Below are 16,842 nucleotides of genomic sequence, written 5' to 3'. Positions count from 1 at the left end.
AGTCAAAAACCAAGTTTTAAATCTTTACAAATAAGTGACTTTGTCTGTCAAGTACATACATCAGTATATATTTTTTTTAAATATTCATTTAAATGGTCAGATGAAATTGTACTGGTAAAGTACCAATAAACATTCTAGTTTGCAGTTAGTCCATCTAAACTAGGAATGAATCTTGTCTAAAATCAATATACATAAAGTATAGTCCTTTCTATAGGAATAAACGGGGCGCGAACGTACGCACATTGACTTCAAGAGAATAATTTTTACCAAGCGGGTTGTCCATTGAGCTACGTCGATTCTATATTTTATTTTTTCTTGGTCCCGGGTTGGAGCCGTTTACTATCATCAAATTAAACTCATAAATTAATAGCAACATAATTAATATGCAGATATTTAATACAAGATACGTGTTAAAATGGCGAATTTTAGTATTTACATATCTAAAATTATTTTATCCTTTAAAATAGACCTTTCATAATCAATAAAAGTTCCATCTAGAGCTTTTGGTTAATTTTCAATCGATAATAGTCTATAAATTGAGGAGACAAATTTCAGTTTAATAATATTAGCTCTCTTTAAGTCAGACGAAAAACAGATATCCCCTCATCAACAATTCCCAAGGATTGTCCAAGTCTCATCCTTCCATTTTGCGAATAAGGACACTTGAGGAATAAATGAGTATCATCTTCTTCCTTATGCCCACACAACCTGAAAATACTTGTACCGATTCTTTTTCACTCACTTATTTGTAGACAGCAAATTTTGTAATGAGCCTGTAATTTACCCACCCTGTGTAATGGGAAATCAGAGGGCTTTGAATGCTTTTTAAAATCCCTTTGGCACTTTTGATAACCCTTCATCTCTTCCTGAATTTTTCGATAAGCCTCAAACCATTAATCAATAATAATTAATTAATTGTTCAACTCATTTGCCATTAATGGACATTGTTGGCTCACATTAGGTTTAAAATATACTTAGATATAGGTATTTTATTTTATATATGTACAAAGCTGTTAGGCGAAAGTTACGGCGGTGAAAGCAAAGCGAGAAAAGGGATTTCATTTGACGACTCCATTCTTTTCCCCCTTTTACTTTCCCGCTAACCAATGGTTGTACCATTGGTTAGCTCTCTCTCTTTTTCTCTATTTCCCCACCTTCATTATTGGAATGATGATAGTAAAATAGGTAGAGCAATAATAATAATAATAAATAACCATCCCACATGGACTTTTTATTCAGATGTGAACCCTCTCCATTGCTGGAACTACATACACATATCATGATGAACGAAGAAGATAGGAAAAATATCGATAGCAATAATGATCCCATGATCATCCCTCAACGCAACGATCCCAATATTACCTCTGCACGCAACCTCTCATTTGACAAAAAGAAAACATCCTCTCCTCGAGAATTCTTCGCCAAACTCTATGAGGATTTTACTACCCATTCCTCCTCCTCTTCTTCTTCTTCCCCACCCCTGCCCCATCTTGGGGCTGATGAAGAAGATTTGGATGAAGAGTCTGAGAGTCGGGAAGCAAAGGTGTTTTCCTTCCCTCTGGTTCCGGATTCGGAATATTGGAACTCTCATTTTAATCATCCTCATCCTAAGCTTCATTCCTATCCTTTACCTCATTCTCACCAGGAGCAACAGAATAGTTTGTTAACGGATTTTCCTTTTAATGGAGGACTTGCCGCATTTCGTGAGTTATAGTTATAAATAAGCCGTCTTTTATTGTTTAATCGTATTATTTATGTGTGTGGTCCGTCAACAGAAAAACCATAATCGTTCTCAAAATTAAATTTGGATTATATTTTACATTTAATTATCGTCTATTTCTGTAAATAAAATTACACTTAAATATTCCGAAAATTCCCAGTCATAATTAGATTAAAATAACATAACAAAACAAATTATATCGGGTCAAATATTGTCTCCTAAATCAAATGAATGTCTTTAACTATAATAAATGCTATTGGGTATTTCAAGTTAACCCTCAAAATTGAATATAAAGCCCACAAGTGAAAATTTCTCCTTTCTTGATATTTATTCAAGATAGATTTTGTGTTGACACATCACATATATTTTATTGTGTTTAAGATTTTAGAAAATGATTTTTTTTATTAAGTTACTTTTGTCTTGTCAACAAGACCATTTCTATCAAAGGTCGATGGTACGGCTTTAAGGACACGAGACGAGACCATGATCGATCTCTATTACTAATTTCTACCTTGAAATGATATTTATGCATAGGCATAGGAGATGTAAGCAGATTAAATGGAACTGCATTCCCATTTTAGGCCAAATAAAGTATTTTTGGGGAATTAATTTGTTATATTATCTTAAAAAAGACAAGAAATTAAATTAATATACTACAATTTTAATGTCAGAAAAGCATTAATAAATAAAAGTTATCAAGAATACGTCTTTTAAAAATGTTCTTCTAAAATATGTCATAAAGAACTTACTTTTTCTATAGAAAGGTCACCAAGATCATGTCTTCTATAAGAAAAGGTTACAAACAAAATATAATTTATTGAAAAAAAAAAATTATACTCAAATGTCTTTTTTAAAGCTTTAAAAAAATATTTTCCCAAATTTGATTTGAATTATTTATTAATAATCCGGCAAATTGAGGTAGTTTCCCTAAAACATTATTATCTCCTTAGCATGACATTTTTTTAGGGGGGTCACAGCGTTTGATTTTCAAAAAATAGGAGCCCCACATTATGTAGATTTTATAAAAACTATTTCACAAAAATTATTCAAAAACTAAAAAAAACTTATATTCAAATTGAACCCTTCATTACGTGGTCTAACATCTATGATGGAGTCTTTTAAGACAAATTGTTGGGATTTCAACGAGTTAAGAGATTTTTTTTTTTTTTTTTTTTTTAGATAAAAGGCAACTTATCTTTTTATATAGAATTTGAAATAAAATTGCGTAGTGAAGAGTTTAAAAACATATAAAGAATTGCTCTGTAATTTTATTTTTGTTCACTATAAAAGCCAACCCTCTTCCTATTTATCTACAGTATTTTTAAATATCGCTCAGACACTCAATGAAGCAAAAATTTACAACAAAACATTTGGAGATGTTTTGTGGACTCAAGAGCTTTATTAATTTGCTTTAGTTATTATTATCCGTGAGTAAATATCAAAGTTATTTCGAAATTTCTGACCTACAGAAGAAAGTGTATGACCAGATTATTTACTGTTTATTTTATTTATAAAATATTCAATGTTGACTGCGGGTGCAATTCCAAGAGCACCCGGTACAATATGAGGATGCGGTCCAAGTGCTAAATATATATGAAGATCAAAGTATCCTTAATGGGCATGATGTTAGTAGTAATTAGAAGTGATGGAAAAACTTTTTTTACAATCTGAGTAAATCCATTTTGGAAAGTATCCAATACCAAAGTATTTTGGCCCACAGTGTTTTTTTGTTCTTCACAGCTCCTATGAGATTGAGAAGTAGGTACAGACTCAAGATGTAGCTTTTAGCCACACATAAATCCTACTTACATAATATAAAATTAGGACCAGTGGGATTTTAATAGAAGGAACTTTGGACTCCTAGATCCCCAAACCGAAATTACATTGACCACTATCTGTGGAGCAACATTGAGAAAAAGACATGTGATACCTACCAAGGCTGTTAACACACTGAAATTTCAGGGCGAGTCCGAGTCCGACTTGAACTTAAAGACCGAGCTTTGAGTCTGTTTTGAAATTCAAGATCGAGTCTCGAGTCTAAATTGCAACCTGTCTATCAATCTTGATGAACACTAGGACAAAAATTTGAAAAAAAACACTTTCATACTCTGCAAAGTGGTCCATATAAAAAAGTTATAGAAACTTTAGTAATAGAGCTTAGATTTTCATAAAAACGGAAAATAAACATTATCTTCAAAACTGAACATTTTCGTTTGGATATATGTATATTTACAAATGATATTTAAGAAAAAATAAGCAACAAGCGTTTGTATATCCCAGTGTGCTCATACAAGGAAGGATATTTCTTCAATGCTATTTTCCTTGAGCTAGAGGGTAATTTATAATTAAACACTGAATTATTCTCAACATACTACCCATGCAACTACCATTTGGAGAGCTGGGTAAATAAAAACGGACTATTCAGTACTAAACTGACGGGAGCCCTAATAAACTTTTATCAATAATACAAAACAGAAACTCTAGACTTGCACTAAATTTAGACGATTCGGAGTTCCCCTGCGAGTCCACAGCCCTGATACTTATCACCTAGAAGACCTCCTAAGTTAAAAATTGAGCCAAAATGGTTGTTTGTGTCTTAAAGTTTTAGTAAAAGGGTGGAGAAATGTATTGTTGTAGAGGTTGGAATATTTAAGAAATTATGTAAAACTAGTATTAAAAAAGTTATTAACATCTTTGTTTATATAATAAAAGTGTACGAGCCATATCACTGACGTCATAAATTGCACCATAATTGAAGGAGACGCCATCTTTGGGGGGGGCTCAAAGTTGATATTTTTACTACATAAAATGGACAAATTTCCTATAAACCTTGTTATGTTAAAACACCATCAAATGGCTTTACGAATAAATAAAGGCTACTTGATGCCAATAGTAAACGGTGATATTTGAATAAAATCAAAGTAATAATTACTGAAAGTTCATAAAATGTCTTAAATTGTACCCTTTTTTTTTTTTTTTTTTGATTGATTACGGACGAGAAAATTATTACAGTTAAAGAAAAATATGTTATTTTTTCCATTAATATAATATTTAATTTCTATCTACAACACGGAAATAAGATTCTATATTGATATATCAACATATTTTTAATACATTTTAGGGTCAGATATATAATAAAACTAGGCATTAGAGGGATATATTTTCGATAGACAGTAAGGCTTTAAGTCCTTTTAGTTCACTATTTTCCTTAATACCAATGAAAAATGGATTTATATTGTTATAAAACTTGGTTGTTTATGCCCCCAATATGGATGACATCAAAATTGTGACGTCACGTCAAAACTCTTTATTGAGACTTAAGATAAGTAAATACATACTTATCAAAATCAACCTGGAGAATCTCTTGGAAGGATATAACTATGTAGATACATAAATTGATTAGAATGAAGTGCCTGTCATCTAATATTGTACATGAATAATTAGTAACAAGATGACAAAAATTAATTAAAAAATAGGTATATATTTCCAAGGGTAGAGAGAAGCCACCTATGACTGAGTGAGTGAGCACATGTCATGATATTGATATAAGAACAGCAAAAAATACACATTGAATGAGTTGTATAGCGTAGAAAACTAACAAGTATAAGATACATAATTTTTTAATTGTCAGTTCCATACTTCACACCTGTCCACCTTTAAAGGTGTTCTGTTGGGGGTAGTGAACAAATTAAAAGACCGAGGGGGTGATGTGTTTAAAAGAACACGAGCTACACACACACACACACACATAGTCATAGATGAATAAGGTGATGGTTGTAATTTGGTAATTATTGGTGTGATCTCTCATTTCAGAGTTTTAATTTCTTGTATCGCATGTTGTAGTGTTGGTTAATAAGGGCTTGTTTTCTATGTTTGTAATTCTATCTATCTTGTTATTCTTGTAGGTAGTAGGATCACGATATTATGATGAAATAATATTATCTTGTCAATTCTCTAATTACATATTAGGTACCTCCCCATTACTCTTTCAATCACCCATAAGGAACTCTGAAGATCCTTTTCTCTAAAACACAAAACTATATACCGATTGGTGCATTAAAATCTGAACACTTTGAATTTTAAAATTTAACAAGATATAATTTATTAAAAATGGACTTGAGGGGATTGGTCTTGGCTGTTTTCTTTTTCCCCTCCTGGTCCAGTTGGGCCTTTTTGACGTTTCAGACTTGCTGACTGCGTAGACAGTTGTTCTGGAGACGCCTAGCGTCAAGGAATACGCAAATGGGAATTCGAAAATAAGGTTCTAGGTGTCAATTTCTCTACTTGTACGTAAGCTAAAAAGCTCAGATTTTTTATTTGTAACTTATTGTTTATGCTTTAATACATAAAAAGTGACTAAATCCTCCGACCCTGGACCTTGCAAATCTACGCTTTGTAAGCCCTATTTGGCATTATCTAGCACAGAGCATGGGTCTATAATATCCAGTAATACAAATCGGTAGCATTTTTTAGCTAGCCGGTTTTTTTTGTTTTTTTTGTGTTGGCAACCTGAAGAGGTAATTTTATTTTCCTATGCTGTAATAATTATTATCTAATTAATGAGGAGTGAACTTCCTTTTCTACTACATACAAACTATAATTGAAAATAAAAAACTGAATTGAACATGTACTAAATAAACCGTAGAGTAACCCTGTTATAATTGTAAGTCCTTGTTGGACTCAGAGGATCGATGTCGGAGTAATTCTTGACTATGTCTTTGTTTATTTCTCTCTCCATCACCCCGACCACAGCTGCTTGTAACGTCATGAAAACTAAGCTACTCTCCTCCGAAAATTAATTCAAATTGTCAGACATATTATGTTGATTTTCGGTTTCTTTTTTTAACATGCCAAAATGCAACACTGCTAATGTCCCCTCAAAAATACGCTCCTGGAAGGGGCCTTGGCCTCCACTGTAAGTGAAGTAAAAAATATGTACCCTAAAAACGAAAGACTTTAAATTGTTTATCCAGATTATTTCTACAAATAACAATGAAATCGGCGATTTTGACCTATCTTCTTTAAATTAACATAAAATGGTCCTTTTTTTAAATGTTTATTCAAAAAACAAAGACTTAATAGCAGATCAAATGATTAAAAATATATTTCACTATATAATATATAACAGCTTCGATTCGGATCCTGAACCGCACGCAGGTCCTGAAAACTAGAGCTTAATCTCAATTATTGCATCCTATGCCACTGTAGTCGATCAGGTACTTCTAGGTGGTATGTGGACCTCTCTTGATATTTGACTAATGGTAGCTCCAGACAAAATAATCCCTCGATTTCAGGTTGGGAGAGCTAAGACGTTCATCCTGCTCTACTGGGACACATCTTTCCTTGTATTCACTCGCCATTGGGTCCTTGTTACCAAACAGGGTCTTCCTCAACTCTGTAATCCTTCTTCTGTGGAGTATTGCCTTTGATCTTTGAGATCTTAGAATTGCTAATATTTGGATCGTTTCTCACCAAAATCATCACAACAACGTATTCTGCCTCTGAAAATGTAATGGGATTGAAATCTTCTGTTGTTGACTCTATAGCGATGTTTTGGCTTCTAAATGAAGCGTTTATAAGTACAGGGCGATCTGATGTAGTGTTACATTTTTTTTTAAATTTTAATAAATCGGAATTGTATTCGTCAATTATCGTCAAACTCGGTGAAAGATAGGTTTTGTAACTCAAGATTTCCTATGTAAAGCTTCGACTCAATTAAAAGCAAAACAAACGAGAACGAGTAAAATGGAGCAACAAAATAGTAAAAATTTAAAGCTTCTCTCACGCGGCATATCCCTATGTCCATATCCAAGGAGCTCGGGTTCAGCTTGAGTGAGACACGTCTTCACAAAAAAAAAAAAATCAGCCAGAACCTTTGTCTTGGGCGTTCTGGTCAGCATATCCTCCCATTTTTGTGGAGAAAACGGAGAAGCTCAATGTTAGATGCTTAAATGAACTTCTGAATAAGAAAGTGCTACCCATGGTCAGAGAAAGGTTCAGGGACAAGTTTGTTTTCACTAAGAATACGACCTTCCTGAGATTTAACTTTCCTTACTTTTGAATTTCAACATGTGGCCGCCACAGGCGCAAAACCTTAGGACTACTCTATGTAGGAGCATCTGAAGAAGAGGTATGTGCTTCCATCAAAAAAGGAGTGGACCAGGCTTGAGTCTGACTATATAGTCAAAGCCTGCAAGGGATGTAGGCCTCGTATTAAGGCAATTATTAGAGCTGAGGGCTCAGATATTGAATAAAAGTTGTGCCACTCACTATTTTCGGAGGATTTTGTTAAATAAATATCCTCACAAAACCTTTTCTTTAAATTTTACTCTTAAAAAATTGAATGTACGAACATGTGTGCCACAATATAAGATCAACCCTGTATACTTCACCAGAAAAAAAAACGCTTCACAATTTTGTCGTCATATATCCCGAAAAGACCCAGAAATTTCAAGCCCCGGATTTCGTTGTTACACCCTGTATATAGTAAATTATATTAGTATTATCAAATCATTATTTCTAAATGATCAATAATTATAATTATTTTAGAACTTAAGCAATTAATGTAGACCCAGACGTATGCGTCATCTGCATAGAACATGCTACTTAGGGTGATCTCTTTCCCACGAACAATTAGTCGACAGAATAAATATCTATGGATGTATGTATTTACTGTTTCATGAATAAAATAATAATAAAAAATGATCTTAATGTTATTTTGTCTATTCATGAACGATGCATGCACAATATATGTACGTGTAAATATTTTCATGCAAGATACGAATTTCCTGGACGGAAAGGAAAAAATTATCCTATTTTTCAAATCTAAAAGACATTTTTAAGTAATTATTTTATAGATTTATAGTATGTAGTGTTGGATTTCGGACTGAAAATCCTAGATCCGTTTTATATAGGGGACCGAACTAATTCGGCCCTTTAAAGAAGGTAGCTATGGACCAGCTGGGATGGGTCTCATTTAAAAATAAGGCAATTATATGTAGGGTTACCAACCGTCCCTTGAAAAACTTAATCCTCATGTATTTAGAAAAAAAGCACCCTCTTTCTCTTTAAGAAATATTATTATCTTATTCAGTTGATTTTGTTTATGATTAAAGTGAATTGTTGAATAATAATTTGTTTTCCATATGTTCATGTCACTCAAAAATATGCATCTAATTCAATTCAGAATCCAATAGTTAAAAAATCGCCACGCAAGGAAAGATGAATGCAATTGGGTCGACCGATACTGCCAACAAGCTGTCTTCTATTTCTTTTCAGAAAGCTGGCAAACCTAGTTATTTGTATACTGTCCATATCATGCAATCTTTATTAAGCCTCCAAAACAATTTTTTAATGGAGTTTCCACTAAACTAATCTTTCGATTTTGATTATAATCGATGCTAAATGAAATTTGAATAAAAAAAGTTATTATTATTCAATATAATAGACTTTGGCATTAATTACGGGCTCGACTCGGCCTTGGAAATGGAAGCAGTTCTTGATACGAGTCTTCATTGACAGATTCCATAATTTCTTCAGGATCCTGAACAGCTCGGATTTTGAGCTGTAGGGGGATTTGTTGGTGTGTTACTCAACTGCACCCCATACTAAGAAGTCAATGGGGTTTATGTCCGATGAGCTTGGCCAAACACTGGGTCCAACAAAGATTTTTTTTTAAATTACAAACAGATGAACGTTTTCTTTGTAGTGTAGCATGGAACTGAGCCTTGCTGTCACTTTTATACTCTTGCAATTCATTTTTGACTCTGCAGATAAAGGACTCTTAAAAATTTGAAATTTCAGCATTGTCTCGTCAGGCACGGATCTCAACAAGGACACTCTGCCTCTTCCACGATACATATATATTTTTTATTCCATTTTTACATCTAAATTGACATAATTATTTCTTATAAAACTTGGTTGTTGAAGCCCCCAAAAACTCCAACTTCCATAATAATGACGTTATGTGGAAATGTTTTATTGCAAATAGAGTAGGTTATTTGCTTCTCAAACTTGAAGACTGACCTGATCAGGAAAGCTGCTTACTCATCATGACGCCTCTCCACTGAGACTGAGTGATTTATTGTTATAGAAAAAGGGTATTATTTTAATTAATAATATTACCTGCAGATGTTTTTTTCTTTTTTGCTTTGTATCTAATAAACCTAGAGCTACACATCTTTAATAGATATTTATCTAAAAGGCTAATTTTATTTTTTTATTTTTTATCTTTTCTTCCTTTACTCGATCTCAACAAAGGGATGATGTCAATTCATCATTAACTCATTTAACGAAATAATAGTACATTATATGTATTACCAAGGTATAAATAGAAATGATCCATTAAGGGTCCGAGTCTTTTTGTTCACTTGCATCTGGAGAATTTCACAGGGGACATTTCCACTTATTCATGACTGAGAAAATACATCGTACTTCAGTTACCAATGTATTCGTATATTGAATTCCATGAGTCTGAAAGGTGCTAACTGTCTTAAAGGAACAAGGTCTAACACCTTGACCTGTAATTTTGTCAGCCGAAATGACGTAATAACTAGTGATGGGACGATTAATCGGAATAGGTGATTTTTTCTGGAATTGGGATTGGGAAAATAATGTTTAATTTGCGATTCAAATTCTTATTTATTACTCTTATTTAACTAATTATTTTTTGTGAACAGCTGTGAATTTATTTCTTCCAAAATTTTTCTTCTAAAAATTTAATTTTTTGTCAATAGTTGTATATTTTTGAAAAAATTTTAAATATCAAGTATATTTTTTAACTATTATTTAAAATACTATAGAATCGGAATCAGTAGCGTAAATTTTTACTAGAATTGTATCAAAATCGGCATCGGGTTTACTCAAAGATTCAAGAAGTCCATTTATTTAATTTGCTCTCTAACAAAAGGGGTCTCTCATATGCGAAGACGAATGATTTTGCCTTTACATGAAAATATTTATTGAGCATTTTTGCATCCCCAAATTAATTAATTACTCTCTAATTCGAACTCAAAAGTAGCATTGCCCAACAACTGCTCCTAACAACTATAACATTCATTTACGACTCTAGTCCTCTATCGTTAACTATCTGTACTTCTCAATAATAAAGATTAAAAGGGAAGGGGTCAATGGGATAGGTGGCTCGGGGAGTGAAATGTTTGTGGGTAAAAGGACGGGGATCTGTTCCCACTTTGTTTTTACTGTCTATTATGTACTTTAACAACTGATATCTATCTTTCTAATAGTGTAATAAGCTGTCTTTATCCCAGATTCTAATGTTTCTATTAATTGTATTGGTATTGGGTTTTAAAAAAGTATTTGCACTGATTTTAATAGGTTATTATGAGGTTTCTTGTCTATTCTATATAAAATTTGGGGGTGGGGCCTTCAAAACTTTTAGGGGGACACAAGTCAGCGACAGCACTGATGATAACAGCTTGGAAAATAAAAATAAAACCTTTTCTGATTGCAACTATAAAAAACCGCTCCCTCTTTCATTGTCATATTATTTCCATCTATGATACCCTTTGCCTCAAATAAAAATGTGAAATTTTCTTTTTCTTTAATGTTATGTACATTGATTGTGTGGCAAAGTGTAATTAAAATTACGAAACAATAAATTACTAAAAATAAAAAAAGTCTTTATCATAGTCATCAGTATTTGTTTTGTGTGTGTGTGTGTTTGTGAGTTACTTTTTTCTGACCAAATTAATAGATTTGAGCACGAAGAAATGGAGAATAACTGAAGGAGAGTAAAAAAAATCATCATCTTCGTGAGAGAAAGATGTAATCTTTCATGAGAAAGAACATTTTAAATGAATAGGATACTTTTAAGTTGTACCTACCTATTATAATAAAAATTAGTGTTGGATATGAGTATTAATCGAACTCTACAAATCTCGACGGATCTCTAATCGATAATTTTCTAAAAATTATCATAACTTAACCCAAATATTATAATGCCTTTATTTAATTTTCTACACTTTTAATATACACTATACAGGGCTTTTCAAAAGTCTTTGCAATTTTTGTGACTTACAAATCATATTCATGAAGTTTGACAGGTTTATTTTAAAATAATTTAATCAATGTCGGTGTCATTGGCTTCAATGACACGCTCTAGGCGACCTCTGAAGGCCTTACACACGTTGATGATGTATTTCTTCCGTTTGGATATCCAGAATTTGTTCACAGATACTTTGAGGTCATCAATATTGTTGTGGCGATTTATGCAGGCCCTGGGGAGGGGCAGAAGTTCTTAGGCCGAAAGAAAATATTTTTTTGTCAACCAGGATTTGAGGTGTGTACAGGCGCTCCATATTATTGGAAGAAGTATGGAGACTCCTTGGCAATTTTCAAGAAATACCTTTAGATCTTTGTCTCCAAAATCTCCAAGTAGTCCTCGCCAGACAGCTTGTAGTTCTTCGGGAACTTCACTTGCGGCATCTGGTTCCCAGTTGATGCTACGACTCTAACATTATCATAGATGTCGTTACTCGATGCTTTATATCTTATTGAGGTCATAATCGGCCTTGTTGAAGGAAATTACCCTATCATTCTGCTTATTGATAACTGGATTGACAGTGAATGTCTTCTCGTCAGAGAAGATGAGAATTCGTGCACCATTATGCTTCAAGCTGTTCAAAAGGAGCTTAGAACGCTCGAGATGGACTTCCTGTATTTGTACAGCTTTAAGATACCTTTCCACAATGTCTGAGAGACTGATTACTAGCCTTTTTCACCGCCGTGGACACTATTAGCTCTGACATGTTCTTGGCAAAAGTTTTCATTTTTGGATTGGCCTTGAAGGCTGCTTCCACGTTCTTGAACCTTAAGCTTAGCTGGTCTGCCAGTCCAGGGTAGGTCATTAGGGTCTTCACCATCCCTCAGCCGTTTTGGGGAGCTTAAAACAGTCCTCCTAGACACGTCAGTGATTCTGATCACCTCAGATATGGCAATTAAAGTTGCCACTTTAATTGTTTTCTCTTTCATGATCTTGAGTTACATGATATTGTTTATAAATGCGTAATATTCGGCAGCTGATGTACTGAATTTTCCAAATATGTCCAGATCTTTACAGTAGGTTTACTGGAAACCTCTTAATATCATATTAAAATCTGTACAGAGACTTTTGAGAAGGCTGGTAATAATAAAATTAAATGAAACAATCTAGGATTAAGAGAGCTATTACACTGTTAAAAAAAAAGATAGAGACGACGCGTCAAAATACTTAATGGACATTAAAATAAAAATGGGAACAGGACACCGTCTTTGAACGACTGCCCTCTGTCATTTTTCACATAGCATTTCCCTCCCCGAGCTATCAGCTCCCCAAACCATTTATTCCCCATCCTTTTTATCATTATTTTTGAGATACATAGCTAGTAAACGATAGAGGGCCAAAGTCATAAATGAATGTTATGGCTGTTTGACAATAGTAACTTTGAGTCCAAATTGGAAAGTAAATACTAATTAGGTGATGCAAAAATAACAAATAGATATTTTGATGTAGAGGCGAAATCAATTATCTCTGGATCTGAGAGACTCCTTTCGTTAGAGAGTCTCAGGCAAAATATATAAAGGGCCTTGAGTCTTTGAAGGTCTTTACAAAGATAATTAGGGGGAATTTATACTTAATTGAATCATCAATGGCCGAGGTTTAGGGAACGAATCAAATTTTGCCTGTTTTTTTACTGATTATATATTTAAAAAAATGACATAATATGTAAGCTTTACCTAAATCTTTTGGTAGCTCTTAGGATAGCCTACAATCTACCTGTAACAGTTGCTGAGATGTTCATAGCTATATGACAGGAGGTCCGTGACTACATGAGAAGGTATGGAAGAGGAATGCTACAACCCTCCCCTTCCCCTGGCTGAAAAAGTGGTGTCAAATATGTCGAGAAGACTAAGTTTTTTCTCAAAAAGTTAATGTATATTATCAAAATTTGTATTTCTTTTCACAAATTGTAATTAATAATACGGGGTGGTCCATTGAAATCTGAACACTTACTAATTTAATAAGTAATTAAGGTAAAGTGATTGAAATTAATTCATATTTCGATATTTTAAAGCATAAACAATTAATTACAAAATAAAATAAGCCTGAGCTCTTTATTTTACATACAAGTAGAGAAAATGATACTCGAACGTGATCAACAAATTTCCATTCCTGCACTCCAATTAGTTGGGTGTCTCCAGGATCACCGTCTACGCCGTTAGCAAGTCAGAAACCCTGGAAAGGAAGAAGAAATCTGTCAAAAAGTCCAAACTGGAACCGGAGGAGTTAAAGAAAACTGCACAAGCTAATCCCCTCATGTATATTAGGGCCCATGCAAGAGATCTCGGGGTTTCAGACGTGACTGTCCACACAGCTATAAAAAAAGTGGATGGAGAGGCCACTTTGAGCATCAGCAATATAAGTAATCCATCTCCTTCGTTGCAAGACTCTTTTGAAAGAGTTCTTTTTAGTTTTCCTTCGAACTCTTTTTTGATACTTTTGGACGCCTACATCCCTAATGCCAACCCCCTCGACATGCACCCAAAAGGTGTAGAAGACATGGGGTGTCCAAACACCGAGGCCCTCAAATCCACTGTCACCCAGCACTGGGACGCCATAACAGGGATACATTTGCAGTGGATGCCTTAAGCCATAATTATCTGTCGATTGCTTAGAAAAAGATTTTCCGAGTCGCCACCAAAAGCATACCGTACGAGAAGAGGATTGAGATAGCAAACTAGGGCCTCGTGTATCACACATTTGTTTTTAGTATTCATTTTGTTGAAATTATACTCTTAAGTAATAAATTATATCTTGTTGAAGTCTAAAATTCGAAGTATTCAGATTGTAATGGACACTCAGAGTTTTAAAAAATATGAAATTTAAAAATTGCTCTCCTTTCGTAGTTCATTGCTACCTGAACATTATTTTATATTTACCAAAGCTGTCATCATGATCTTTTTATTCATGAAGATGGAGTAATAACTAGTGATATAATTACTAGTGTTTGAAAGATGAAAAGCAACACTGAGGATTTGTTGCAGAGATATAAGCGTAAGTCCTTGTTGGACTCGGAGTAGAATTGAGGTTCAACATCGTTGTTATTCCTCCTTATATCATTGCTAGATATGGGGTGGGATCTGGGTTTAGTTCCTTCATCTCAGAGCTGCTTGTAGCAAATATAATGAAAAGTCATGACAACTGAGCTGCTCTCCTTTTCTAAAATTCTTAAAGAGCACATTAGCTTTTTTTTTGTTTTTTTAAACATTTGCTTTTATTTGAATCTTTGACTTTTTCTGACAAGCCCCTGCCCATACCAATTATTTCTAGCTCTATTTCTGCTATACTAATTGTATTTCTAACTCTATTTCCTCTCTTTTCCATCAATAGTTGCACGAAGGAAACGAAGAGAATCCCGCCAAAGACGCCAAAGAACCACTTTTACGTCAGATCAAACCCTTCGATTGGAGGTTGAATACCAAAGGAATGAATACATATCAAGACCACGAAGATTTGAATTAGCTGAGAATTTGGACTTGACAGAGACTCAAATCAAAATTTGGTTCCAGAATCGGCGGGCAAAGGATAAAAGAATCGAAAAGGCACATATTGATCAGCAATATAGGTATGTTATTAGTACTATGGATGAATTTTACTATAATATTGATATTGAATTAACGATATCAGGAGAGACGATTTGATCGCAAGTAGTGTTTTTTGAAAGCCCTGGAGCACTATATACACGCTCAATGCTACATGCAAAACGCCTACAATATTTCATTAATAGGATTACATTGTCATTTCTTAGATCAAGAGTAATATATATGAATGTGATATATAGAGGAGAACACTATATAAAGATCACCCTGTATACGCACTCGATACTATATACAAAACGCATGTGAGATTTCATTAATATGACTACAATCTTATTTCTTACAACAAAGATATGAATGTGGTCTACCATATTTTTATTCAAACAGATAAACATAAACCTTTTTTTTACTCGCTATATTTTAAAGATTTAATTAGCAAGATTTTTTTGGAAAAGAACAGATGTTTTACTCAATTCAGTCAAATTGTATCAACTCACTGAATACTCAAATTGTACTCTTATTCCCGTAATGGAACATCCTTTTAGATTAAAGGATGTAAGAGTTGATGGCATTATTAAATACCCAGGAGTGAAATATTAAAAAATAATGTTTCGATTCTTAAAAACGGCCTTTCATAAATTAGTCAATTCGACATTTTGATCTACTTTCGAAGAGGAAAATTCGATATCGGGAGAACTTTAGATTACATTTAAAATTTAAAAACTACATTTATAGGAGCTTGTTAATTACCTTAGGTGGTTTATGAAGTATCACTAACAATAAGAGCAAAACCTCCAACTATATCAGAACTAAACTTTTTAAAGTAACATCTGAAAGAACAGAAATTATTTACAAGCTCTAATTAGTTACTCAGATTTAATGAAGCCCGCAACTGTTGAATCTAAAAGGGCTTTCTTATTATCAGGGTAATATACCTCACGAAATTGAGATCAAATTTTCTATCTGAAAATTATCAGAGGACTCCATGTTTTCTAAAGTAAGTATTCCAAAAACGAAAAATAATAACATGGATTTTTTTTTAATAAAAGTTATATTAACATTGAATTAGTTAGTAACTAAATTTTCTGTCTATAATAAAGAAAGTTTCAATAGAAAGTTTATTTTAACTCGCTAGAACAAGCATATTTTGACATTAAATGAATGCTATTTTTTTATAAATATCGATGCAAAATTTTCAATATTTTTAAGACCACTAGTTCTTTCTATTAATATAATTATTTTATCTTAATCTCGTAAGATATCATTAATATAACTCAACATTAATTTCTGTGTACACAGGTATATTGCTTTTGGATCTGTTCCTCCGTCATCGTATTCCCTTCTTTGCTCAGATTGCTACTATAAGCCTGGTTCATGTGGACCTATTCATCGAGGTACGCCTTTACCCCCTCAGCAAAATCCTCTTTCAAATCATTTCAAACAAGTTCAGGAATTGAAAAATGAAAATCCCATTTAAGTCACATCGTCATATTTTTAACTTATACATATCTATTAATTAATTATCT

The 16,842-nt window shown here is 33.3% G+C and overlaps 1 protein-coding gene across 1 annotated transcript; it reads left to right on the top strand.

Annotated features, from left to right (window-relative positions):
• The first annotated feature begins 1,214 nt into the window (after window positions 1-1,214).
• LOC121118187 (homeobox protein rough-like) lies at window positions 1,215-16,793 on the top strand. The gene is made up of 3 exons (XM_040712740.2): window positions 1,215-1,703; window positions 15,111-15,345; window positions 16,616-16,793. Exons 1-3 carry the CDS (start codon window positions 1,223-1,225, stop codon window positions 16,791-16,793), a joined length of 894 nt encoding a protein of 297 aa, XP_040568674.2. The 5' UTR covers window positions 1,215-1,222.
• The last annotated feature ends 49 nt before the right edge of the window (window positions 16,794-16,842 follow it).

This window comes from Lepeophtheirus salmonis, chromosome 1, assembly GCF_016086655.4.
Source record: "Lepeophtheirus salmonis chromosome 1, UVic_Lsal_1.4, whole genome shotgun sequence".
Lineage (NCBI taxonomy): Eukaryota > Metazoa > Arthropoda > Copepoda > Siphonostomatoida > Caligidae > Lepeophtheirus > Lepeophtheirus salmonis.
The sequence above is the reverse complement of the archived record's forward strand: the minus strand, read 5'-3'. Positions and strand labels throughout refer to the sequence as shown.

What these genes read in the sequence shown, in the direction of transcription:
- LOC121118187 (XM_040712740.2), top strand. Translation starts at nt 1,223, where the DNA reads ATGGACTTTTTATTCAGATGTGAACCCTCTCCATTGCTGGAACTACAT. An exon ending in TGGAGGACTTGCCGCATTTC is followed by an intron (nt 1,704 to 15,110) that starts GTGAGTTATAGT and finishes TTCCATCAATAG; the next exon opens with TTGCACGAAGGAAACGAAGA. An exon ending in CATATTGATCAGCAATATAG is followed by an intron (nt 15,346 to 16,615) that starts GTATGTTATTAG and finishes CTGTGTACACAG; the next exon opens with GTATATTGCTTTTGGATCTG.